The sequence below is a fragment of the Oryctolagus cuniculus genome, chromosome 19, assembly GCF_051225735.1.
Source record: "Oryctolagus cuniculus isolate XC-2025 breed Fujian yellow rabbit chromosome 19, ASM5122573v1, whole genome shotgun sequence".
In the NCBI taxonomy this organism is placed as follows: domain Eukaryota; kingdom Metazoa; phylum Chordata; class Mammalia; order Lagomorpha; family Leporidae; genus Oryctolagus; species Oryctolagus cuniculus.
In genome coordinates, this window is record NC_142885.1 from 4,172,579 (window position 1) to 4,198,659 (window position 26,081).

A 26,081-nucleotide genomic window follows, 5' to 3' on the forward strand; every position below is an offset into this window, starting at 1 on the left:
CACGTGGGTGCAAGGACCCAAGGACTTGGGCCATCTTCCACTGCCTTCCCAGGCCATAGCAGAGAGCTGGATCGGAAGTGGAGCAGCCGGGTCTTGAACCGGCGCCCATATGGAACGCTGGCGTTTCATGCCAGGGCGTTAACCCGCTGTGCCACAGCTCCGGCCCCGATCTTTTCCTAATTTTATCATCCCGTCTGTATAAGCTAAAACTTCTCTGCTAAGAAAAGAGAAAGCTTCCCTCATCAACTATTTGGCTACCTTAAAATACAGAGGTTGAAGCAAAGAGTGCCTTGACTACTTTCGGAACGAGGCCACGTCCCAGCCGCATTAAACTGCGACCGGCGAGCGTCCTCATCTGCGAACAGCATCGCAGCCAGGGGCTGCCAACACGAGTTACGGACGCCACCACCTGCAACCTCTGTTCCTTTTGGGGCTCAAACTGTTCGAGCAGGGATCTCGGGACCCCGGCTCCTGCCTCCCCCTCTCCTAGGAAAAGATTTATCACAGGGGCCGACACTGCGGCGTAGCGGGTAACGCCACCGGCTGCAGCGCCGGCATCCCACATGAGCGCCAACTCAAGATTTATCATAACATTTCAAGCATGAAGCTGAGAGACTGTTACAGTCACAAACCCACAAGGACCATTTTTTTTTTTTTTTTTTTTTTTTGACAGGCAGAGTGGACAGTGAGAGAGAGAGACAGAGAGAAAGGTCTTCCTTTGCCGCTGGTTCACCCTCCAATGGCCGCCGCGGCCAGCGCGCTGCGGCCGGCGCACCGCGCTGATCCGATGGCAGGAGCCAGGAGCCAGGTGCTTCTCCTGGTCTCCCATGGGGTGCAGGGCCCAAGCACTTGGGCCATCCTCCACTGCACTCCCGGGCCACAGCAGAGAGCTGGCCTGGAAGAGGGGCAACCGGGACAGAATCCGGCGCCCCGACCGGGACTAGAACCCGGTGTGCCGGCGCCGCTAGGCGGAGGATTAGCCTAGTGAGCCGCGGCGCCGGCCTCACAAGGACCATTTTTAATCCAACAGCGCCAGCCCTGCTCACCCTCACCCACTGGTGTTTGCTGTGCGTATCTGACACACTTAGCCAGTGCCGTACAAGACAGCAGGGTCCAGGGTGGGCAGCTCGGGCTCCCGGACCTCCTTGAGGCCGAGAGCGAGGAGCTGGCAGGCACGGTTGCTCCTGAGCCACCCGAGACCGGATGGGGCTGGAGCGCCCAGGTCCGAGGTGGCTCACGCCTGCGGCTGGCACTGGCCGGCAGCGCGCTCCCTCCACCCTGGGCCCCTCAGGACATGGTGGCTTCGGTCAGACTCGGCGAGCCACCGCGGCAAGCCCGGTAGGAGGGCCCGGCCTGAAAGGCACACGGCACAGCACCAGGAGCGCAAAGTGAGGAACCAAGTTCGCCCATGCTGAAGGGGTGCAACGTCCGGCTTTGTTTCAAAAGGAGTGACAAAGGACTTACGGATGTGTCAGACCGGGGACACAAGCCACAGAAACAAACACGGGGTGCTCCCCACAGTCCCACCGCGGTGCCTGCACAACCAGAGGACGAGGCACAAGCACTTTTTAGCCTTCCCGCATATATTAAAATTTTTAAAAAGATTTTCTTATGGGGCCGCCGCCTGCAGTGTGGGCGTCCCATATGGGCGCCGGTTTGAGTCCCGGCTGCTCCACTTCCGATCCGGCTCTGGGAAAGCGGCGGCAGATGGCCCACTCGCTTGGGCCCCGCACCCACAGGCAGACCTGGAACAAGCCGGCTCAGTCTGGCCCCGCTCGATCTCGCTGTCTCACCCCCCTCTCAAATAAAGTAACTCTTTTCATTGATGTGACAGTCCGGCTCGCTCCGCAGCAGGTGAGCCACAGGCGCTCACTGATCTGCAGACACAGGGCAGCAGACCTAGGTCCTGCCCGGCCCTGCCCCTCCCTGCGACCTCCGAGAGGCGCGGTGACCGCCCAGCCCACTCTGCGGCCAGCCGGCCGGACACCCCGTCCACAGCAGTCCACCCACGAACGCCTTCTGCACAGCCGCCTTCGAGCGCTTTCCGCCAGCAGACGGCCGACAGGGCCCGGGACCCGAGAACCCCAGGACCCGAAAGTCATCCGGGCTCCCTTCACCTGCAGCCGGGGAAACTGAGGCAGCGGCGCCGCGCCCCCTCCCAGCAGGGTGCGAGTTTTAAGGCACCGGAAGTAGTTTTTTTTTCCTCCAAAGCAGGAGCTACGTATCAAACACACCAAAGGTGAAATTTTAACCACTTTCCATCCCCCTAAAAGTTAACGCTCATTCTCACGCTCCTCTCCCTACAGCCCGCGGCAGCCCCCTGGTTCCTCCACTGCCTTCACGGGCCATAGCAGAGAGCGGGATCGGAAGTGGAGCAGCCGGGGCTCGAACCGGCGCCCACCTGGGATGCCGGCGCGGCAGACCAGGGCGTTGACCCGCTGCGCCACAGCGCCGGCCCCAAGCCCCTGGTTCCTAAAGAAGACGACGGGAACACGCCCAAGAGCGGCAGCCTCCGAGGCCGGCGACTCGGGACCTTCGCACGGCCTCCCCGCCGCCGCGTCGCTCCGCCCGCGCCCACGTGACCCGCGCTCTCCCGCCTCCGCCGGGCCGAACCACTGCGGCCGCGGGCGGGGGGGGGGCGGCGACCGGCGGCTTGGCCAGCGGCACGGCGGGGCCGGGCAGGCGATTAAAGCAGCTGCCGGACGCTTCTGTGTTGCGCCCGGCAGTCGTCTTTCCAGAAGCGCCGACCACCTCTGGCTCGCCGTGGGCTCCCTGAGTATTTCGGAGTGGCCGGCTCTGCTGTCCAGTCAGTGGACGAGTCTAAAAAGCCGATTCGTAAAGGGGGAGTTCAGTGATGGAAGCTGAACGGTTTGTCTGGTCAAAGACTGAGACGGCCTCAGCATCACTGCTTGATGAGCTGACAGTCTCCCACGGTGTTCATTTTCCAGTTCAGAGTCTGTCTTGATCCATGCCGCGGTCGGCCCCGCAGGTAGTTCAGTCCATCGCGTAGCGCCCGACGGGAGAAGGCAGGGAGCGGCTGCCATATTGGACGTGACCATTCGCTACGACAAATGGGGGGAGTAGCAGCTCCCAATGGGTTTATAGGTTGCCGAAACGACTTTGGTCTTTGCAGCTGAGCATCTTTCAGTCACAGCCACATCGGCGCCATTCATTCTAGACGCACTTCTGCGGATTCGGTGTCTTCCGGACTCGGCGAGGCGAATCGGGGCGTTGTGCTCGCCCCCCCCGGCCCCGGTGCTTTGGTGCGGCCTCCCGGGCGCACGCACGTGGCTCGGCGCTCGCCGGCGCGGCGCGCGGGGCGGCCTGGGAGTGTCGGCGGCGCGGCGGCGGCGGAGCTCGTGAGGCGCGGCGTCGGGCTCATGCAGGACGCGGAGAACGTGGCGCTGCCGGAGGCGGCCGAGGAGCGGGCCGAGCCCGGGCAGCAGCAGCAGCAGCAGCCGGGGGCTGAGCCGCCGCCCGAGGAGGAGCCGCCGCGGCCCGCGGGGGCCGAGGACGCCGCCGCGGAAGCGGCCGCGGAGGCCGGGCCGGAGCCCGACGTGAGGGCCGAGCCGGCCGAGGCGCAGGAGGCCGCGTCCAGCCCGGCCGAGCCCCCCGCAACGCTCCCCGCCGAGCAGGGCGAGGCCCCGCGGGAGCAGGCCCGGGACGAGCCGGCCCCGGCGTCCGAGGCGGAGGGCAGCGCGGCCGAGGCCGAGCCGCGGGCGGTGGAGAACGGCGACGCGGACGAGCCGTCGTTCAGCGACCCCGAGGACTTCGTGGACGACGTGAGCGAGGAAGGTGAGGGGTCGCCGGCGGCCTGCGGGCGCCCCGGCCGCTCCGGCCAGGGCCAGGGGGCCCGGAAGTGCCCGCCTCCCGGCGAGCCCCGGCCGGCCCGCCGCGGCTTCCGATCCGGACGGCCCGGGTGCCCGCCCTGGCCCTCGCGCCCCTGGGCCCTCGCGCGGCCTCCGGGGGTGCCGAGCTGGGTGGGTGGGCTTCCGGCCGCGGAGCAGGTGGGAGCGCCGGCCGGGGCGGCTGGAAGCGGCTGTTCCGGCCGCGGTACCAGCAGAAACAGGGCTTCCGGCCGCTCTCCCGCCCCCCGTGCCTGAAAGCCGGGCCGGGCCGGGCCGGGAGCTGCGTCCTGGCCTCCGAGATGCGCGCAGGGCCCACGCGCGGGGCTCAGCTCCGCGGCCTCCCGGGCGGGATGCGGGGCTCCGGCTGGCAGCGCCGAGGGGCGGCCCCGAGAGCCCCGAGCCGACGCGGTGTGAAGGCACAGCCGGTGTTGCTGGGGCTCCCGCTGCCCTCCTGCCTGGGCCAGCGTTGGTTTGTAACCTGCGTTCTTTCTAGCGCAGCGATTTTTCTCATTTTAAAATTCAAGGTTTGGGTTTAAAGCTCATTTTGACCTTTGGGTATTCGCATGGGAAGAGCCCATGTGATGGTCAGGGGGTTCTGCCCCGAGGGGGTGCGGGGCAGTCAGGAGCCGTACCGGGGCGCCTGCGTGGCCCCGAGGTGCGCGCGTTCCACGGAGGGCGTGGCCGCTCCCGCGCTGTGGTCCCGGGGGAAGGGCCGCCCGGCGGGGTCTTTGCCGCAGGGGGCCGAGTGCGGGGCCGGCTCGGGCGCTCGCGCCGCGCGGTGCCTCTGCTGTCAGCCTCACCCGCATCCCGCGTGGGCACCGGGTTGGGTCCTGGCTGTTCCATTTCCTGTCCGATTCCCCGCCGATGGCCTGGGAAAAGCAGCGGAAGGTGGTCCGAGCGCTGGGCCCTGCACCCACGTGGGAGACGGGGAGAAACTCCTGGCTTCCGCGCGGCCGGCCCTGGCTGTGCTGCCCCAGGGAGTGCGCAGCGGATGGAGGACCTCCCGCTCGCTGACTTTCAAACACACACATCTGTAAACCTCGTTTAGACGTCAGACGTTGCTTCGTGTCTGGCTCCCGAAGCATTGCTGGTGGTTTTGTGACTTGTCTCTGCTGCTCCTGGGCCAGGCTGGGAATCCCCGAGCCGGGAGTGACCCCTGCTGGGCCGGCTTGCGATTGAGTGAATTCGTTGGTCCTTCCCGGGCCTGGGCAGATCCTTGCCGCCTGGTTGCACTGAGCGCCTGCGGGACGGCTGCTGGCTCTCTGTTGTAAACCTTGTAAACTCGGATCAGGCTCGACAGGGTTTGCTTGGACGCTGAGCGTGTTTTACAAGTGACCCGAGCGGCCTGGTGCCTGCAGCGAGGGTGCTGGTGCCTCTCTGCTTGGTCTCAGTTTTGGCTCTTCTTCTTGAAAGGCAGAGAAATACAGAAACTTTCGTCAGCCAGTTCACTCCACAAATACCCAAAGTAGCGGGGCTCAACCGGGACTGGGCTAGGGCGTAGCCAGGACTGGAACTCAGTGCAGGTGCCCTGGGTGGGTGGAGGGATCCCGCCTCCTGGGCCGGCGCTGCCCCCCCCCCGCTCCCCCCCCCCCCCCCCCCGGAACCAGAGCCAGGACTTGAACCCAGGCGCTCTGACGTGGGGTGCGGCTTTCCAAGCTGTGTCTCGCCCGTCCCAGGCTTGGCGTCTTGGAAATTCAGTCTGCAGGGGCCAGTGCTGCGGGCGCAGCGGGTTAAGCCTCTGCTTGTGGCACCAGCGCCCTTGAGTCCCGGCCGCTCCACTTCCCATCCAGCTCTCTGCTGTGGCCTGGGAAAGCAGTGGGTGGTGGCCCAAGTGCTTGGGCCCTGCACCCGCATGGGAGACCCGGAAGAAGCTCCTGGTTTCCGGCTCTGGATCGGCGCAGCTCCAGGCCTTGTCGCCATTTGGAATGAGCCAGCGGATGGAAGGCCTTCTTGCTCGCTCACTCTAATTTTGCCTGTCGAATACATAAAACCTTTAGAAGAAATTCAAGTTACAGTTTTTAAGGTGATATTTTTACTGTCATTCGTGAAAGTGTTGGTGTTAATTAGAAATGGTTTATGATGGCCCTTTCCTTGGAATTAGAAGATCTTCCTCCTCTGGAAAGACCTTCATATGATTTACTGTGAAATTTCAAACCTATACTCCACTTTTGTTTTTTAAGATTTATTTATTTATTTACTTGAAACGCAAAGTTACAGAGAGGCAGAGGCAGAGAGAGGTCTTCCATCTGCTGGTTCATTTCCCAAATGGCCGCAACAGCTGGAGCTGGGCCAGTCCAAAGCCAGGAGCTTCTTCCGCGTCCTCACGTGGGTGCAGGGCCCAAGCACTTGGGCATCCTCCACTGCTTTCCCAGAACACAGCAGAGAGCTGGATGGGAAATGGAGCAGCCGGGCCTCGAACCACACCCATGTGGGATGCCTGCGTGTAGGCAGCGGCTCCACCCTGTGCACCACAGCGCCAGCCCCTCGTGAGTGTGCTTCGTGGGTTTGAGAGGTTCCTCTCTGCTCCGGCACCTAGGCTGATGCGGGTTGGCATTTGTGCAGGATCTGTGTTTAAAGGTGGGGCTTGCTTTGACTCCATTGGTGCCCAGCTTCCCTTCCTGCAGGTCCATCTCCAGCAGGTGGTCGGAAGGGCCTAAGGCCTGAGTGAGCCTCCATTGGCTGGCAGCCAGATAGGATTGGCTCACCGCCAGGCCCAGCCTCCAGTCCGCTTTGTGTGTCCCTGTGTCCTGTCTAGCTGACTGCGGGGTGGAAGCAGTTTCAGAAAGCTTGAGTGCTGGGGCTTGGGCTGTGGTGCAGCAGGTAAAGGCACCGCCTGCAGTGCCGCGTGGGTGCCGGTTCATGTCTCAGCTGCCCCACTTCCGACCCAGCTCCCTGCTGTGGCCTGGGAAAGCAGTAGAAGATGGACTAAGTGCTTGGGTCCTTGTACCCATGTGGGAGACCTGGAAGAAGTTCCTGGCTTCAGATTGGCCCAGCTGCGGCCGTTGCAGCCAATGGATTGAACCAGCAGAGGGAAGACCTCTTTCTTTACCTCTCTTTCTCTGTAACTCTGATTTTCAAATAAATAAATAAATTTTTAAAGAAAGAAAAGCTTGAGTACTTAGTTGTTTTTTTTTTCTTTGCAATTTATGTATTCAAAATGCAGAACGGCAGAGAGAGTGAACTTCCATCTGCTGCTTCAGTCCCCCAGTGCCCACAACAGCCAGGAGCCAAACACTTTACCCTGGACTCCCACGTGAGTGGCAGGGACACAGGTCCTTGGGCCATCATCTTCAGCCTTCCCAGGGGCATCAGCAGGAAACTGGATTGGAAACAGAGCAGCCAGGACTCAAACTAACACTGATGTGGGATGCTGACGGCTGGGGCTTGTGCACTGTAACGCCCGCTCCCAAGTTTTAGGTTTTTGAAAGTAGGTGGTTACAAAGAAATTTTTTTAAAGAGTTATTTATTTATGTGAAAGTCAGAGTTACACAGAGAGATGGAGAGGCAGAGAGAGAGAGAGAGAAGAGAGAGAGAGGTCTTCCATCCACTGATTCACTCCCTAATTGGCCACAATGGCTGGTGCTGCACCGATCTGAGGCCAGGAGCCAGGAGCTTCCTCTGGGTCTCCCGCGTGGGTGCAGGGGCCCAAGCAGTTGGGCCATCTTCTGCTTCCCCAGGCCATCAGCAGGAAGCTGGATGGGAAGTGGAGCAGCCGGGACTTGAACCGGCGCCCCTGTGGGATGCCGGCACTGATTTTGAAAGGTCTAGTACTGGGTTTCTTCAGGTTTTTCTGGGGTTCACTGCATTGTTACCCACGCTGTTGTTCTTTCAAGCGCTCCAGTGCTGTGGGAAATGAGCTGGTGTCCTCAGTGTTTGCGATCCCAGACAAGGGAGTGTGAAGCGTCGGGTCTTCCTTGTTCGTAGTTGTGTGTCTCCACAGGCTAGAGAGGGGGCATTTGGCTTATTCGGGTTTCGCTTCTGGAAGTCACCCGCAGCTGCTGTGTGACCGTTTTCCTCTGGAAGCAGTCCCTGACTGACCGCTCTTTGTCTGGAACAGAGCTACTGGGAGACGTGCTCAAGGACCGGCCCCAGGAGGCGGACGGGATCGACTCGGTGATCGTGGTGGACAATGTCCCTCAGGTGGGGCCCGATCGGCTGGACAAACTCAAAAATGTCATCCACAAGATCTTTTCCAAGTTCGGGAAAATCACAAATGACTATTACCCGGAAGAGGACGGGAAGACGAAAGGGTGAGTCTCGCCCCCTGGGGTGGGTTTGAGTTTCCCGTGGCGCAGGCGGTGCGGAAGTTGGAGTTGCGGTCTGTGCCAGCCTCCCCTCGTACGAGCGTGGAAGCTGCTCTGTGTCCCTGGGGTGGGCGCGTGGCGTTGTGGGAGATGCTGTCCTGGTGCCGTGCTGCCCTCCTTGCTGGTTTGCACTTCTGCCAGTGTGTGTGGAAGTTGTGCGTCCCAGACTTCCTGAATCACATTGTGTGTAACTCTCCAAATACCCACAACAGTCAGTGCTGGGCCAGGCCGTAGCTGGCATGCCGGAACTCCAGCTGGGTCTCTGTGGAGGTGGCAGGGACCCAAGAACCTGAGCCACCACCTCCTGCTGCCCAGGGTGTGCATTAGCCGGAAGCTGGGCTCAGGAGCCAGCGCTGGGAATTGAGCCCAGGCCCTCTGACGTGGCATGCAGGTGTCGCAGGCGGTGGCTCACCGTAGGCCGAGCACCCGCGCGAAGCTGATGGAGCGGTTAGAACTACCTAGAATGGTTTGTTTCTGCAGAAAGTGGCCCCGTATAGGTAATGTTGCCAGCGCTTTCTGTCGTGGGAAGCAGGTTAAAGGATAGCTTGTCTGGTCCTCAGCTGCTTGGGTCGCATGTTGAGTTTTCATCAGATGCCCTCTGAGGTCCTTCATCATTTTTCCTCTCACACGGAACGTTAGCCTCGCTGAGATCATTCATGCACGTTAGCCTCTGTAGTGACAAGGTGTGTAGTTTCAGCCTTAATGTACCATCACAGCCGAGGTGTTTCTCTGTGTGCACTGTGAAACTGGAGCTCTGGGCCCGGGATTGGGATTTTCTCGCTTGAGGGGACTCCTGGGCTGGTCCTTCGTGCCCAGTTTGGCTGCCCTGGGGGTGTGGCAGCGAGGCCGGAGGCTGATGTGGATGGGGGCCGGTGCCTGTGCCTCAGGTACATCTTCCTGGAGTACGCCTCTCCTGCCCACGCCGTGGACGCTGTGAAAAATGCCGACGGCTACAAGCTCGACAAGCAGCACACGTTCAGGGTCAACCTCTTCACTGACTTTGACAAGTGAGTGCAGACGCTCAGCGCGCCTAGTGGGTGTGGGGCCTTCTGGGCTGCCCTGTGCTTCTGACGGTCAGAGCGTGTCCTGTCCTGCCTGTGGGGAGGGCAGGGAGGCAGGACTGCGGTCCCCTCTGCCGGTCCAGTCTCTGCTGCTCAGCAGTTGCTGATTGTCCCCCAGGTACATGACGATCAGTGACGAGTGGGACATTCCAGAGAAACAGCCTTTCAAAGACCTGGTAAGTGGTCGGGCCCCGCGTGGTTCCGGAGGCGTCCCTGGGGCCCCACGCACACGGGCGTCTGTGGAAGAGGGGCTGTTCGCAGGTGCCTGCTCTCGGTCCTCTAGGGGAACTTACGTTACTGGCTCGAAGAGGCAGAATGCAGAGACCAGTACAGCGTGATTTTCGAGAGCGGGGACCGAACTTCCATCTTCTGGAATGACGTGAAGGACCCTGTCTCCATCGAGGAAAGAGCGGTGTGTGTTTCCTGCCGGGGCCTCCTGCGTCACCTGTGGGCCAGGCTTCCATGAAACTGACGGACGGGCGGGCGGGCGGGCGAAGTGCATTCAGTGTGAGGTCGCGGATGGAGAGTGGACGGGCTTCAGTCAGGAGGTTGAGGAATTGGGGGTGGGGTGGGGTAGGGCGTGGTCTCTGGATGTCGTCGTCTGAGCTTGGCACTCCCTTTGTCTGCAGAGATGGACGGAGACGTATGTGCGTTGGTCCCCTAAGGGCACCTACCTGGCTACCTTCCATCAGAGAGGCATTGCCCTGTGGGGTGGAGAGAAGTTCAAGCAGATCCAGAGGTTCAGCCACCAGGGGGTCCAGCTTATTGACTTCTCACCTTGCGAGAGGTGAGCTGCGGGGGAGTGCGGAGTGGGGAGTTCTTGGGAGAGGGGAGCTGCGGGGGAGGTGTGGGGGAGTCCGTGGGGGAGGTGAGCTGCGGGGGAGGTGTGGGGGAGGTGAGTTGCGGGGGAGTCTGTGCCAGAGGTGAGCTGCTGGGGAGGCGGGGGGAGTCCATGCCCTCCCCACCCCCTGCGGGCCCTTCCCCGCCCCGTCAGTGATCCCACCTGTGTGCTGCTGTGGTCTCAGACCTGGACAAGTGGAGGGAGCCTGCAGAGGGTCCGTGGCCTCTTAGGCAGTTTGTAGTCAGTGCTGTCGCCCTGGCTTTGTCATCTCCCTTGGCCTGCTGAGTGCGTGCAGGCTCTGTCCTGGGCCGTGGCGGGGAGTGGTTGAAGTGTATGTCCCTAGGAATGGGGAATAATTCTGGCTGCCCATTTGTTTCTGTGTGGCTTTTTTTTTTTTTTTTTTAAGATTTATTTGAATGAGAGAGCGCCTTCCATCTTTTGGTTCACTCCCCAGGTGGCCACAACAGCCAGGAACTTCACCCAGGTCTCCCATGTGGGTGCAGGGCTCCAGATATGTGAGCCAGCAGACGGAAGACCTCTCTCTGTCTCTACCTCTTTCTGTAACTCTGCCTCTCAAATAAGTCTTTTTTAAAACCTCTCCTACAAGTGTGAGGCAGCCCCACATGCAGACGCTCGGCCTGACCTCTGCCGGGGCAGCATACAGGTCCAGGAGGCAGGTGTGGCCTCATCTCTGCCGCTGTGGAGTCGCGGGGTCACCACACGGCCACACTGCCACGGCTGTCCACTGAGAACAGGACTGTGCTGCGTGGCGCTCGCTGTGTCTCCAGTGCTTCGCAAAGTGCCCAACACATGAGAGGCTCCGATGGGTGGATGGTTTTGGTTATGTGATTTGCAAGCAAAAAGTCTGTTTTTCAGTTAGTTGCTTAGTTTTTATAGCTCAAAGATTGTCTTTCAGATCTGAGTAAGGAATTTAATAGCTTTCGAGTGGGGTGACTTTTCAAGCCATCGTTGTTAACGTAGCTGGTCAAGCTGTCGAGTTTTCCTGGGAGAGGAAGTGGTCATTGGAAGCCTAGGAGAGGAGCGAGGTCTGGTTGGGCTGGTTGTGTTTTGGATCCGGTGAACATTGCTGGGCTTCTCAGCCGGGAGTGCACCATGTGTGCTGTTGACTTTGTCAGTCTCAGTGAGGCGGGCACAGGCAGCGTGTGGGAGGTGCGCTGCCCTGCCCTCTAGCTCACTCCCACAGCGCACCCTGACACAGTGAGAGTGCACTGTGTGGGGAAAGTGCCAGCTGCAGGGGTCTTGGCTGCCACCGTCTGCAGTGCTCTGTGTCTGCCCAGCAGCTTCTCCGCGCTCCGTGTGCGCGTGTGCGAGGGTCGTGATCGCCACTCGTGGACATGGTTCTGTGTCTGCCCAGCGGCTTCTCCGCGCTCCTTGTGCGCGTGTGCGAGGGTCGTGATCGCCACTCGTGGACATGGTTCTGTGTCTGCCCAGCGGCTTCTCCGCGCTCCTTGTGCGCGTGTGCGAGGGTCGTGATCGCCACTCGTGGACACGGTTCTGTGTCTGCCCAGCGGCTTCTCCGCGCTCCATGTGCGCGTGTGCGAGGGTCGTGATCGCCACTCGTGGACACGGTTCTGTGCGCCACAGAGGCTGCTGTGTTCTCCATGTGCATGTGCAGGGGGTGATGTCACACAGTGCCCCTCTCTTACAGGTACCTGGTGACCTTTAGCCCCCTGATGGACACGCAGGATGACCCCCAGGCCATCATCATCTGGGACATCCTTACCGGGCACAAGAAGAGGGGCTTTCACTGTGAGAGCTCCGCCCACTGGCCTATTTTTAAGTAAGTAGAACAGAGCAGTTCTTTTCTGTGACTTTTTTGTGGCGGTTACCTGGTAGTTCTTTCTTCTCCTTAGGTGGAGCCACGATGGTAAATTCTTCGCCAGGATGACCCTGGACACCCTCAGTATCTACGAAACCCCCGTGAGTGGTCTTGGTCGCCTGAAAGCTGTCCCCTTGGTTCCTGTCCTCTGGGGTCACTTTGCTTGAGGGTGTGGTCCCTGCCTTCCTTGAGGTGGAGCGGCACAAGGGGCTGTGTTGGGTGCACGTCTGGGGTCCGGGGTGGTGCTGGGTCGTCAGGCCTCACGTCTGCAGTGGTCACAGGGAGGTCTCAGCAGTGGGCGCTGGAGGCTGTTGTGCCAACCTGTGTGCCCGCCCACTCCCAGGCAGGCTCGCCCCGTGGTCTCCTTTGCTTTTGAAAACTGTCACTGAGACACTGGCATGATCTGACCCACTGTCACCTTGTTTTTGGACAGTCCATGGGTCTTCTGGATAAGAAGAGCTTGAAGATCTCTGGAATAAAGTGAGTGTCTGTGTGGGACTCTGCTGTGTGCTTGCCAGCACACAGGGTTCAGGTCTCACGGCTCTGAGGCTCCTGTCTGCTGTCACAGCCCTCCTCCCCCTCCCCCTCGTGTGGCTGAGGGGCAGGGGCTCTCTGGGCCTCTTACGTAAGGGTGCTGACCTTGTGTGGGAGGCCTCTACACCTGGCCTGGGCCCCTGCCAAATGTGCCCCGCATGCCCTCCCCTGGGGCGTGGAGTTGGAGCATGGATTTCTGGGGAATATAAACCTTGGGGTCCCTGCAGCTGGCTTTCCGTCTGTGAGTGCCCAGCTCTTAAGCCATTGGTGGACGGCCATGGGCACTTGTTCTAGACAAGACCAGGGCGCAGTAGGCTTGCGCTGGCCACCGAGTGGCCCCTTGTTCACGCAGCCACACGGTCCTGGGTCCGCACGCTCCTCTGTGCTTGTAGGCTGGACAGTTGTGGCCTCCTCGGAAAGAGCCGAGCTCACAGGTCTCTGGTCCTCTGAGCTCTGTGAGTGGTAGGCTCCCGTGTTTCAGCTCACTTTCTGTCAGTGGAGACTGGACATTTTTATTTACCTGAAAACTCGGGGTCTGGCCTTGTGGTGTCGTGAGTCAGTTTGCCTGCAATGCTGGCATCCCGTCTGGGTACCAGCTGGCTGCTCCACCTCCAGTCCAGCTAGCTGTATGATAACGCACCTGGGAAAGCAGTGAAGAACGGCTCGAGGTCTTAGGTCCCTGCCACCCACTGGGGAGACCCAGGCAGAGTTCCCAGCTCCTAACTGGCCTGTCCCAGCCCTGGACATCACAGCCACTTGGGGGGTGAACCAGTGCATGGGAGATCTCTGCCTCTCCCTGTTACTCTAACAGCCTTTCAAGTAAATAAGTAAATAAATAATGAAATCATCAGTCAGTCTTAAGCCAAAAGTAAAACTCAGAGCTGGTTGACCTCGCAGTAGTGAACCACCAGCGTGGCAGACACGTTGCATTTGTTTTTCTTTGTTTCACATTCTTTCCACTACAAGAAAACCAAGTGTGGGTTCTCAGTGAATGTGCTCGCGTGCAGGGGCCGTGCACGTGTGTGAGTTCACGGGCCTCTGTCCTGCAGAGCAGCTCCCTTGGGAGAGGGACTCGCCGCAGGTCTGGGGTCTGAGCTGCTGTCTACATCCACACGTAGCTGGATCCATCGGCCTGCAGTTAGTTCACTCACTCGCTTGGTAGCAGCTGTGTGTGGCCGAGAGCGTGGAGGGTTGAGGAGCGTGGTGGGGTCTGTGTTAGTCTGACAGCGGGCAGCAGTGGTGACGTCTGTGTCAGTTTTCTGACTGCAGCCAAGTCTGGTGATGCTCAGGCGTGTGGACTGCCCCGGGCTGTGCTGTGGCCGTGGCTGCAGCCGCTGCTGGTGGTCAGTGTGCCAGACTGAGCTTTTGCCCTCGGTCTTGTCCTGCAGAGACTTCTCTTGGTCCCCTGGCGGCAACATCATAGCCTTCTGGGTGCCTGAAGACAAAGACATTCCCGCCAGGGTGACCCTGATGCAGCTGCCCAGCAGACAGGAGATCCGCGTGCGGAACCTCTTCAACGTCGTGGACTGCAAGCTGCACTGGCAGAAGAACGGAGACTATCTGTGTGTTAAAGTAGACAGGACTCCAAAAGGCACCCAGGTGAGTGGGTGCCGGGGGCTCCGAGTTCCGAGCTAACGGGCAGCGTCCGGGGGATGTTAGTGACTATCTTGTGCAAATCCGTGGGTCCTTTCAGACCTACCTGGGATGGATGAGCAGCAGTTCACTGATGTCGTATCCAGCTGGGGAGTGCAGTCACTGCCTTTAAAGATTTATTGACTTGTTTGTTTGAAAGGCAGAGCACCACAGAGAGAGTTTTGTTTTTTTGGACAGAGAGGTCTTCCTTTACCATTGGTTCATCCTCCAATGGCCGCTGCAGCCAGCGCACCGCGCTGATCCGATGGCAGGAGCCAGGTGCTTCTCCTGGTCTCCCATGGGGTGCAGGGCCCAAGCACTTGGGCCATCCTCCACTGCACTCCCGGGCCACAGCGGAGAGCTGGCCTGGAAGAGGGGCAACCGGGACAGAATCCAGCGCCCCGACCGGGACTAGAGTCTGGTGTGCCGACACTGCAGGTGGAGGATTAGCCAAGTGAGCCATGGTGCTGGCCTAGAGAGAGATCTTTTATCCACTGGTTGACTCCCCACGTGGCCATCACAGCCAAGGCTGGGCCAGGCGACAGCTGCCAGTCGGGACTCCATCTGGGTGTCTGAGGGTTCAAGTACTAGAGCCGTGCTCGCTGCTTCCTGCGCATCTGTAGGAGGCTGCGTCAGAAGTGAAGCAGCTGGGACTCAGATAACGATAACGGATGCAGCGGCGCAGGCCGCGTGTGCTTAGCCCACTGTGCCCACGCCAGCCGCCATGATGACCCTGCTGGACACACAGCCGCCCCTCGTAGCTGAGCGCGCACAGCGGAGCAGGCGCCTCTCCTGGGCACCCAGCTCCCTCATGTTGCAGTAGAGTGAGTCTGCTGTTTTCTGTGGACACGCTTCATGCAGATCGGCACCCAGGTTGGCTTTTTCACATCATTTCTATTCAGCACAGCAAAATGTAGCCTAAAGGGGCCGGCGCCCTGGCTCACTTGGTTAATTCTCTGCCTGCAGCGCCGGCATCCCATATGGGCACCAGGTTCTAGTCCCAGTTGTTCCTCTTCCAGTCCAGCCCTCTTCTGTGGCCCGGGAGTGCAGTGGAAGATGGCCCAAGTGCTTGGGCCCTGCACCCGCATGGGAGACCAGTGGGAAGCATCTGGCTCCTGGCTTCGGATCAGCACAGCTCCAGCTGTAGCGGCCACTTAGGGGTGAACCAATGGAAGGAAGACCTTTGTCTCTGTCTAACTCTATCTGTCAAATTAAAAAAAAAAAATAGCCTAGAATTTGCTTTTCTTTTTTTCTGTTTTTGACATGCACTTCCCCTGATGGAGTTAGCCAGCTCCGTGGCTGTTTGTTATATTCACAATGGTGTACGGCCAAAGCCACATTTTCCAGAATGTTCTCACGCAGAGGGCGCTGCATGCCTGTCAGCTGTCGCACTCCACAGCTCCCCTAGCTCCTGACAGCCTCTGCTTTTTCTGTCTGGCTGGCTGACCCCACTTGGGACGTCTCCTGTCGATAAAACCAGGGCTGGCGGCCTTGTCCGGCAGCTGCCACACACACAGGGCATCTGTGTGCAGCGTGGGAGGAGCTGTGTTCATTTCCACCGCTGAGCAGTGTGCTCTCTTGCTAGGCAGACCATGCTTCATCCATCCTTCTGGGGTGGCCGTTGGCCACTGAGGATTGTGCACACCTGGCGTTCTGTCACAGAGACGGCACCAGGACGGTGTGTGGTCCCAGCACTGCGGCTCCAGGGCACTGGAGTCCACTGCGGGCCTCCGGCAGTCAGCCTGAGGGGCCTGGGTGTGGCTGTAGGACGGCCCCCTTGGGTACTAGAGTCCACTGCGGGCCTCCAGCAGTCAGCCTGAGGGGCCTGGGTGTGGCTGTAGGACGGCCCCCTTGGGTACTGGAGTCCACTGCGGGCCTCCGGCGGGTCAGCCTGAGGGGCCTGGGTGTGGCTGTAGGACGGCCCCCTTGGGTACTAGAGTCCACTGCGGGCCTCCGGCGGGTCAGCCTGAGGGGCCTGGGTGTGGCTGTAGGACGGCCTTCTTGGGCACTGGAGTCCACTGCAGGCCTCCGGCAGTCAGCCTGAGGGGCCTGGGTGTGGCTGTAGGACGGCCCCCTTGGGTAGAGCTGCACGTGGCTTAGCTGCCAAGGGCTCTTGGTCCCCACCTCCCTGAGACTCTAATTTCAGTCACTTGAGCTCCTCGCGAGTTCATCGCACGTATAAAGTTAATCTCTTATTGCATTAATAAATGTTAGTTTTGGATGTCACTTTTGTTTTTTTAAACAGGGTGTTGTCACAAATTTTGAAATTTTTCGGATGAGGGAAAAACAGGTGCCTGTGGATGTGGTCGAAATGAAAGGTGAGTCCCACTACCGTCCTTCCTGGTTGTGTCAGCTCAGTGTCCTGCTGACACTCCACTTCTGAACCTGCAGAGCGCCCAGGGCACGTGGCGAGACTGGGCTCTGAGCAGGAGCAGCCGTCTCCGAAGCACACACGTGTAGACAAGGTCAGGTTTCGTGGTGCCCCTCGCAGCCTGTGAGGTGCCCCTCGCAGCAGAGGAGTGGGGGCCCTGTCGCTGCCCACGCCGGGAGCTCACTGCACAGGCGCTCAGCCTGGGGCGCAGACTCCCAGCTCATAAAGCTGCTTCACTTTCTCCTAAGGACACGGTATACTGTTTGGTTTCTGGTTGTTTGCTGCGTGCATTACTTGCTGTCTGCAGTATTGATACCTCCCGCTCTTTCTGAGATTTACTTATTTGAGAAGGAGAGAGATCTTCCATCCTCTGGTTCACTTCCCAAGTGGCTGCAGTCAGCCGGTGCTGGGCCTGCCTGAAGCCGGGAGCCTGGAATTCCATGTAGGTCTCCTGTATGGGGCACAGGCTCGTCAGGCAGGGAGCTGGGTCAGACACAGCATTGCCCGAGACGCACCGCAACAGTGGCAGTCCATGGGCAGTGCTCAGCCGCTGTGCCAGACGCAGGCTGCGCTTCGCGTGATCACTCGTGTCCTCACTTCCTGTCGTGCCTCTCCGCAGGAAGTCCGGCCCGTGGCCTTTTCCTTTTTGTTGTTTGCACGGTCGCCCTGGGTGTCCTGTTGGGCGTAGGACGTGATGTCAGGACGGGGTAGGCAGCCTTTTTCCTGCCATTGGGATTTTGTGTGTATTTTTAATTATTTATTTATTTGAAGGAGTTAGGGGAAGAGAAAGGTCCTCCATCCACTGGTTCACCCCAGATGGCTGCAGCGCCGGCAGCCGAGAGCTTTTTCCATGGGTGGCAGGGTCCGGGCATCTAGGTTGTCTGGCCGTGCAGAGTCGGCGGCGTGCAGATTAGCCGGCTGCAGGTTTCTGATTCTGAATCCCACATGCAGTTCTGCAGTAGGCACGGGGTGTGGGGTCCCCAGCCGCACGGGACACGGGCTCCGCCCAGCCCCCCGGGGTGACTCAGGAGGAGGCGGGGTTCCTGTGCTGCGGGTGGCTTCACGACAGGGATCGCTCGCATCTGGGGCTGGGCCCGCCCTCGCGTTGCTCTGGTCGCACAGTGAGGGGCATCTCGGGTCACACGTGGGAGTTGTTTGGATGACCGGGTGGCCACGTCTTGCTGCCGCAGAGACCATCATCGCGTTTGCCTGGGAGCCCAACGGGAGCAAGTTCGCCGTGCTGCACGGGGAGGCGCCGCGCATCTCCGTCTCTTTCTACCACGTCAAGAGCAACGGGAAGATTGAGCTCAGCAGTGAGTGGCCGGGCCCCTGCTGCCTGGGGGCTTGCTCAGGGCCCAGGGGGACGTCGGGCTGGTGCGCTCACACTTGTGGTCAGGCCTGCGTTCACACACAGCTGGGTGCGCTGTGGGCTTAGATGCCTCACAGATGCAGACAAGGGTGCTTCGTGTTCCTGGGGTGTGGGCGTCTGTGAGCTCCCGGCGGGCCCCTCGGCTCACATTCATGTTGCTGAGGTTGACCACCTTCTCCCTTGTTGTGAGTCAGGTGCTGTGGGCTAGGGGTCACTTCCTTGGATACCCGCCCGCCCCTTAGTCTGAGGCGGGGTCCTTTGCCCTGCCTCTGGGCTCCCTGATCCAGTGAGTGGGCTGGAAGCCAGCTCCCTGTGGCTGTGGTCCCACAGCGGTGCAGCGCCCCTCTCCCTGCCTCTCCTGAGGGTGCTGTGTCTCGGGCTCCAGAGGTGTGTGTGGTGCAGCACCCCTCTCCCTGCCTCTCCTGGGGGTGCTGTGTCTCGGGCTCCAGAGGTGTGTGTGGTGCAGCACCCCTCTCCCTGCCTCTCCTGGGGGTGCTGTGTCTCGGGCTCCAGAGGTGTGTGTGGTGCAGCGCCCCTCTCCCTGCCTCTCCTGGGGGTGCTGTGTCTCGGGCTCCCGAGGTGTGTGGTGGTGCAGCGCCCCTCTCCCTGCCTCTCCTGGGGGTGCTGTGTCTCGGGCCCCCGAGGTGTGTGTGGTGCAGCGCCCCTCTCCCTGCCTCTCCTGGGGGTGCTGTGACTCGGGCTCCCGAGGTGCCGTGGCGTGCATGGCAGTAGCTTGCTGCCTCCTGAAAGTCTCATTCTCGCTGTGGTGTGTGTGTGGTGGCCTCGGGCTGTGCAGCACACCGAGCACCTCCCCCGGGTCTGGCTGCCCTGCCGCGTGGAACCGCACCGGGGTTCATCCCAGTCCTCAGAAGGAACTCGGGTGTGCTAGAGGCAACGTTTCCCTAGAGAAGTCTGCAGAACTCAGTTTTTACATGGCCGGAGCTTAGCATTGAGTGGTAGAATCAGTTCTGTGACGTTGGATGCGCTTCCATTGCTCTGCCATGTGAGAAGTCAGGCGGTTGGAGGCCACGAGGAGACCTGCGCTCTGTGCTACGAGCAGAGGGGCCTCCCCCTGCGCTGCGTGCCGGGGGCCCTGCCTGGGGCACTCGGCGCTGTGCCTGTGTGTATTCCAGGGCTTCTGCCTGTTTTTCCCCTGACGAGTTCTTCTGTAACGCGTTCTAGTTTAAGTGAAGTTACTTGAAAGGCAGAGACCTCTCCCATCTACTGGTTCACTCCCCCAATGTGCGCAGGGCCCTGAACTCGGGATCCAGCCGCGTGAGCCGCGGCCTCCCAGGCTCCCGGGCCGTTCTGGTCTGAGAACGCCGCCCTGTCGGGGCAGTGTCCTTCGAAGCATGTCTCCTCTCCTCTTGCTGCCCTGCTGCACGATGATTCTTTGAACGTGCCACAGGCCAGGAGGGAAGAGCCCGGGTTCCGGCCCCGAGGTGGAGGCCCTGTGACAGCGGATGTTTGTTGTAATGGATGAACTCTCTGTCTGGGTAACTCCGTGAAGTGAAAAAGCGGTGTCAGTTTCAGCGGACCCCTGCCCCTTTTTTTTTTTTTTTTTTTTTTTTTTTCCAGTGTGGAGCACAGCTTCAGGTGTACTGAGATGGGTTTTCCATAACTGCCTTTTTTTTTTTTTTTTTTTAAAGATTTATTTATTTGAAAGAGTTACGTAGAGAGAGTAAAGGCAGAGAGAGGGGTCTTTGGTCTGATGGTTCCTTCCCAGATGGCTGCAACGGCTGGAGCTGTGCTGATCCCAAGCCAGGAGCTTCTTCCAGGTCTCCCACGCGGGTGCAGGGGCCCAAGGACTTGGGCCATCTTCCACTGCTTTCCTAGGCCACAGCAGAGAGCTGGATCAGAAATGGAGCAGCCGGGACCAGAACCGGCGCCCACATGGGATGCTGGCGCTTCAGGCCAGGGCGTTAACCCACTGTGCCACAGTGCCCCCCCCAATTGCTTTGAGAGCCAGCAAAGGCATGGGCTGTAGGTGGAGTCCTGACCCAAAGCCCCTTGTGCCAGATCCACCATAGCGGGCGTGGGCAGTGGGCACCGTGATGCAGACTTTAACATACGGGTGCTTGCTTGCTTTCTTTCCAGAGATGTTTGACAAGCAGCAGGCAAACACCATCTTCTGGAGCCCCCAAGGACAGTTTGTGGTGCTGGCCGGCCTGCGGAGGTGGGTGGCCCAGCTGAGCCCATCCGTGTGGTCACAGGGAAAGGTGGGGGTGTCCTTGTGTCCCCTCACAGCGCGGAGTGTCTGTACGCTCCGGCGTGCGGGCCGAGGGCAGGCAGGGTCCGTGCTGGCACGCAGGTGTCACCCTCCGTGGCCTGCAGACCTGCACCTGTGGTGTCCTGCCCGGCATCCTCTCCCACGTGTGCTCTCGCAGGAAAAACAGACCGCAGGTAGCGGTTTGACTGTCCCCTCTGGCCATTGTCACGATGAGAATTCAAGAGCACAGTTTCGCCTCTCCCGTTTCCTGTCGTTCCAGTGAGGCTTGTACATGGTGGAGAGGATGCCCTCTGCTGCCTGCCCCACCTCACTGTACACCGGGGCTGGGCTGGGGGGCCGGGGAAGGGTCGTCTGGCCCTGCCAAGGCAGCTGCGGGCAGCACTCGAAATTGAGTGAATCCTCAGCTGGCTAGTTTTAAGATGCTGCTTTCCTATGGCCCACGAATGTTAGAAATTCCCAAACGGCCCCTGGAGAAAGGGTTCCCCACCCCTGCTGCCCATCCACCCCTGCAGCCTGGAGGCGCCTTGGCCCCCACAAGACGCAGAGCGGCAGCAGGTGCAGCCTGTCTTGTGATTCTGGGAGCAGCTGAGGTCACAGGGCTTCGGTGGCTGCCCCCTGGCGCTGCCTGTCACCGCGCCATCATGCCCTTGTGTCACGTTCGTCCACAGCATGAACGGTGCCTTAGCGTTCGTCGACACCTCAGACTGCACGGTCATGAACATTGCAGAGCACTACATGGCCTCCGACGTGGAGTGGGATCCGACCGGGCGCTATGTGGTCACCTCCGTGTCCTGGTGGAGCCACAAGGTACAGGCGCTGCCAGGCTCGGCTACCAGGCCCGGCTTCAGCTCCCCATCTCATCAGCAAGTCCTGGCTTACTGAAGCTGTCCTCTGTGTGTGTAGCACAGAATAGGTGGGCGGCCGTGAATACAGGAAGAGGCGGGGTGGCAGACGAGGCGGGCGGCCAGGAGGAGCTGTGTCCGCCTAGGGCCAGGGACCCCTGCAAGGAGTCGGGTGGTCGGGGAGCAGGAGGTCCCCGCCTAGGGAGTTTGACTTCTCTGCCTCCAGAGGTCCGGTGCTGGTGGGCATGCCGGCTGGCCAGAGTCTGCACGCACTCGGTGCTACCGTACTGGAGCTCTGAGCTTCATGTCTGGAGGTGATGGTGGCTGATGGAGGAGTGGGGTGTTGGACTGGGTGCCGGTAGACAGGGCCCTAGGTGAATTGGGGTGGCTGTGTGTGGTGAGCTGAGCACCCTGCATTGGCCACCTTGTTTAGATGTCACCACAGTGAGACTGTCAGGATGCTTTTATTAAAAAGTGACACACTCTGTTTTAGATACAAACACTTAGCTTCCCAAGTGCTTGTTTGCAATAAGGAGATTGTGCCAAAGGGGGCTTCAAGGCACTGCCTCTGGGAAGCTTCGTTGTAGAAAGAGAAGTGAGCAGAACTCAGCAGTGTGGTTGGTGATGGAGCGCTCTGTGTCCCGGCCCATGCTGCTCGTGGCAGACCAGGGGTAACAGGCCTATGCTTTGCGCGGCGCTGGTGTCTCCACGTGCGCCCAGCACCCTGTGAGTCACCCCGTCTTGTCTTTGCTGGCACTCCTTGCCTGGCTGGAATGACAGCAGAGGCTGGGGCCACGGCTTCATTCACTGATGGAACGCGAGCCCTGGGGCATTGTTGGCAAGTGTGTTCTTGGTGCCACTGGCCCTGCCGACCGCGAAGATCGTGGTCTTGGCTCTGGTGCCGCTGGCCGGGGGGTGGGGGCAGCTCAGCCTGGTGACGGCTCTCTTCTAGGTGGACAGTGCTTACTGGCCGGGGGAGGGACGGGCAGCTCAGCCTGGCGACGGCTCTCTTCTAGGTGGACAATGCTTACTGGCTGTGGACCTTCCAAGGACGCCTCCTGCAGAAGAACAACAAGGACCGCTTCTGCCAGCTGCTCTGGAGGCCGCGGCCCCCGACGCTCCTGAGCCAGGAGCAGATAAAGGTGTGTGCCGGCACCAGGTCCAGGCTGTGGGGTGGAGACCAGCGTTCACAGGGACTCCAACGTGCTACACGGTCACTGAGAACTAAACAGAAAAGAGCAGTTTTCAAACAGTAAACTTCAAATTTGCATGGACTGGAAGGGTGGATGAAAAGATGCCAGAGTGTATTACAAATTCCCGGAGGGATTAGAAGAGACATATTTGGGATTTACATAATTAGGGGAAATAGGCTTAGGGTATTAGGTCGCAGCTAAGAGGGGAGCGTAATTCCCAGGAAGACAGGCCGCTGTGACAGCGCGGCCTGGAGAGGCGGGGCGAGCACTCGGGCCTGTGTTCCGTCTGCTGCTGGGGTGTCATTCCGTGTTGGTGACTTTGAAGATGGCTTTTGTGGTTCTGCTTTGAATGCTAATCCTGACTGACTGGTCTTTTGTTTCAGCAAATTAAAAAGGATCTGAAGAAATACTCAAAGATCTTTGAGCAGAAGGACCGCCTGAGCCAATCCAAAGCTTCCAAGGTCGGTCTCGTTCCCAGGACTTGGGCACTGCGGAGGTGGGCGTTCTGTCGTGTCTGCTTGGGAGGGCAGGAGGCTGCTTGTCCCCAGACACTGCATGTCCTGTGGCCACAGGCTGGCAGCCACAGGCAGATGTGTACACAGGCATGTGGGACTGACCGGACTGTAGCTACAGCCATGGCTGCCTCCACTGTGGGTGGGTGGGGAGAAGGGGCAGTGGCAGAAGAGGACAAAGTGAAGCGTGGCACCAGCGTCCAACGCAGAGGCTGTGCTGTTGTGGGCAGGTGTGGGCTGGGCTCCTGTGGCCATGCATTGGGCCATGTGGTCACTCTGACTGCACTATCTGCTCAGGAATTGGTGGAGAGGAGGAGAGCCATGATGGAAGACTTCAGAAAATACCGGAAAGCGGCCCAAGAGCTCTACGTGGGACAGAAAAACGAGCGTCTGGAGTTGAGAGGAGGTAACAGGAGGATCCCTTGTGCTGTCCAAGCGCCGAGGCCTCTTCCTGTCCCGAGGCACATGGGTGTCCACAGCGGGGGCCTCGCCCGTGGCTCCCAGCCCTGGGCTGGCTCCATGGGTTTGTGTGCCCACATGTGGGACCTGGAGGCCGCCGACTGTCGGCGTCTGCCCCACAGGGAACCCGTCCTTTCTGCAGGTGTGGACACTGATGAGCTGGACAGCAACGTGGACGACTGGGAGGAGGAGACCATCGAGTTCTTTGTCACTGAGGAAGTCATTCCTCTGGGGAGTCAGGAGTGAGCCGCGTGGCAGGTGCGCTGACTTCACGCCGGGGCTTGCTAGTGTCGCAGCTGCTCTGTCCCCTAAATTTAAAAAATGCCTGTGTAAGGTAGAAGCCAATATCCAGTTACAGGTGCCTGGGTTAGGGAAGTGTGGGGTGCGTGGAGCCCTGCCTGGGGCGCGCGTGGAGCTGCTGTCTGAGCAGCTAAGAGGGCAGCTGTGGCCTGGGCGGGTCTCGGCGTCCAGGGAGAGGAGGGGCTTATCCCTGCCCCTTCCAGAAGGCTTGAATGTGGACTGCGTGGGAGTGCATGAGAGAGGGTTGACCCAGCCGCCAGGCCTCCCAGCACTGGGCAGTCCCTGCCTGCCTGAGACATCTTTCAAAGCTGGGGGAGGCGTGCTGGGCGTGCAGGAGCTGCTGTGACAGCAGGGCCCTCGGGATCCCAGCCCTCCCTGTGGGCGCTGTGCGAGGACAGCAGGTGTGTGTGTGCCACAGCGGGGACGGGAGATGTTCCAGCCCCTGTGGGGACACCAGGTGACTTTTTGGTGCCCGGTTGTCACTTGGTTGCTGGTCCCGGGGCCAGGAGTGGCTCCCAACTGGCTTGAGTGGGCCACGTGTTGAAGGCTCTGGTGCTGCACAGAGCAGAGCGGGTTTCCCGGCCCTCCAGCTAGCCCTCTAGTCCTGCACTTGGCTGGCCTGGCTGCTCAGCTGCTGTCAGGGACAGAGTCAAGGGTGGTTCCTGTGTTGCAGTGTTGTCACCGTCTGGCCTAGGACAGAGGTCGCCTCCTGCGGAACTCTGCGCAACACCTGCACCGTGGCCTGTGCTCCCTCCGGACCGTGACTGCCCCGGACTCCCCGTGTCCACACGCTCTGTGCCTTCAGACCCCTGGGTCTTGAGTGGGGAGGCTGAGAGGCACCACTTGTCCCTGCGTTGTGGGGCTTCTTCTCCATGCCTCCGACATCTGCTGCTTAGCCTGGAGGCAGTGTTTCCAGGGTGTGCCATCCTCAACTGAGGCTTCTGCTCGAGGACTCCTGTCCTGTGCGAGGGCCAGCGTGCAGACCAGCGAGGGAGCCGTGCACCGGGCCTGTCCCCACGATCAGGTTGGGGCAGGCTCTCAGCAGGTTGAACGTGGAAATAAAAGCAAACCTGTATGGCAAAACTGTCTTTCTCCTGTCTTTGCACACCCATGGCAGCCTTGCCCGCCATACCCGTCCCCCTCCCCCAGTGGTCAGGTCCCCGTGGCGTCACGACGCTGGCTTGTGGCCAGGCTGTGGCCCCTGCCCTGTGCCTTTCCAGCCAGGCATCCAGTCAGCCTGACGCTGTTTGCTGTGAGAAGATGCTTGTGTTCCCTCGAGAGCCCTCGAGACCGGTGCGCACAGTCGGACGGCACGTTTGCACCAAGAGCTGTCAGCCAGCCACTGTTAACAAGCCCTGAACGCTGGCCTCTGAGCTGCTGAGAGCAGAGCGGGGTCTTCTCACGGCTTGGGACCTGGAGCCAAACAAAAGCAGCCTTGCGGAGGGGGCCGGGCCGGGGGTCCCCTCCCACCTGCAAGCAGCTGACTCGGTTTCCCCAGGGCTGGGAGGTGGTCCGTGCTGTTTCTCCACCCGATGGCTGCAGTGCCGCCGCGTGCTCGCTGTTGGCTTCAGCTCCAGTGTGGGAAGGCAGGTCGCCCCGTTTCTGGCAGGAAGAAGGAGAGGCACATGCTTGTCATTTGAGCAGGTTTTAACAGCCTTGGGAGGGTTGGCACTGCTTTGAATTTGCCCATTGTACTTGTCACCGCGAATAAAGACTCCCACCACTGCTCTGACTCCCGCCTTTCCCAGGCTGCTCTGGGCTGGTTCCTGACCCTTGTGCCTGGGCTTGGTCCTTGGCTGTGCCTGGCCCTCCTGGTCTTGTCTCCGGAGGCTGGCGTTGGTCCCCAGCAGTTTCCTTGTGGGCCAAGGCCAGAGGCTGGAGCCCTCACTTCAGTGGGAGGGGAGGGGACAGGGACGGAGAAGGCGTTCTCCCCACCTTTGCCCTACTCACATGAAGGGGTTTTGGGGAGCTCCGTGCTAGCCTGGATGCCAGAGAAGAGAAGCGTTCCCAGCCGGACGCGGGGACTGCCGCGGGGACTGGCAGAGGCTGGCGTGGCCGCTGTGACCTTGGCTGCGTCACTGGGTCTCGGGCTCTGCCTCCACCCTGGCCCTGGCGTGCCTGGGGCTCTGCTGCCCTTCCGCGCTCCCTGGAGTCGTTCCATCGGACTCGTCAGGCTTGAACCGCGAGGATCCCGTCCTTGTGTGATCTGCACCCAGCACGCGCTGAGCTCCACGTGGGCCGTGGCACTGCGCCGTGTGGCCCTGTATGGCCTCAGCCTGCTGGCACCACCTGCCGTGGCTGGGCGAGCTCACAGGGCTTGCAGTGGAAGAGCGCAGCGTTGAAGCAGGAAACCCCCTCGCCGACAGACCTGCAGTGGCTCTGGACAGGGCTTTGGCTTTGTGCGTGGTTGCTAGTGTTTGTGGGGAAGCTCCAAGGCCACCATGACCTGCCTTGCATGAAGGGGCCCCTGGGCTCTAAGTGGGAGAGGGGACAGGTGCAGCCCCGCCCTCTGCCATGGAGGCAGGTTCCAGGCAGGCTCCCTGTGGACTAGGGGCGGTCTAAGGGGAATACATAGACTGAGGGCAGTGTGGCGCATGCTACGGCCCAGAGGGTGTCCTGCTCACAGATACCCATGTGTACCACGTGGGCTGTCTCCGGCCCCTGAGAAAATGAGTGGCGAGGCTGGTTTTGCGAACTGGATCCTGGTGCGGGCTCCGCCCCCTTCCCCCTCCCCCGGACCCAGCT

The 26,081-nt window shown here is 60.4% G+C and overlaps 1 protein-coding gene across 1 annotated transcript; it reads left to right on the top strand.

The window, feature by feature from the left end:
- Positions 1-3,303: 3,303 nt before the first annotated feature.
- On the top strand, positions 3,304-24,419 carry EIF3B (eukaryotic translation initiation factor 3 subunit B). The gene is made up of 19 exons (XM_008252827.4): positions 3,304-3,795; positions 7,906-8,098; positions 9,040-9,159; positions 9,332-9,389; positions 9,497-9,625; positions 9,843-10,000; positions 11,724-11,855; positions 11,929-11,995; positions 12,328-12,374; positions 13,817-14,027; positions 16,306-16,378; positions 17,622-17,744; positions 19,898-19,976; positions 20,699-20,837; positions 21,889-22,014; positions 22,449-22,526; positions 22,875-22,983; positions 23,179-23,294; positions 24,010-24,419. The coding sequence occupies exons 1-18, from the start codon at positions 3,381-3,383 to the stop codon at positions 23,280-23,282; spliced, it is 2,361 nt and encodes a 786-aa protein (XP_008251049.2). The 5' UTR covers positions 3,304-3,380; the 3' UTR covers positions 23,283-23,294; positions 24,010-24,419.
- The last annotated feature ends 1,662 nt before the right edge of the window (positions 24,420-26,081 follow it).

Coding starts and splice junctions, on each gene's coding strand:
- EIF3B (XM_008252827.4), top strand. CDS start 3,381: ATGCAGGACGCGGAGAACGTGGCGCTGCCGGAGGCGGCCGAGGAGCGG. Junction 16,379..17,621: donor GGATGTGGTCGAAATGAAAG/GTGAGTCCCACT, acceptor TTGCTGCCGCAG/AGACCATCATCGCGTTTGCC. Junction 20,838..21,888: donor TGTCCTGGTGGAGCCACAAG/GTACAGGCGCTG, acceptor GCTCTCTTCTAG/GTGGACAATGCTTACTGGCT.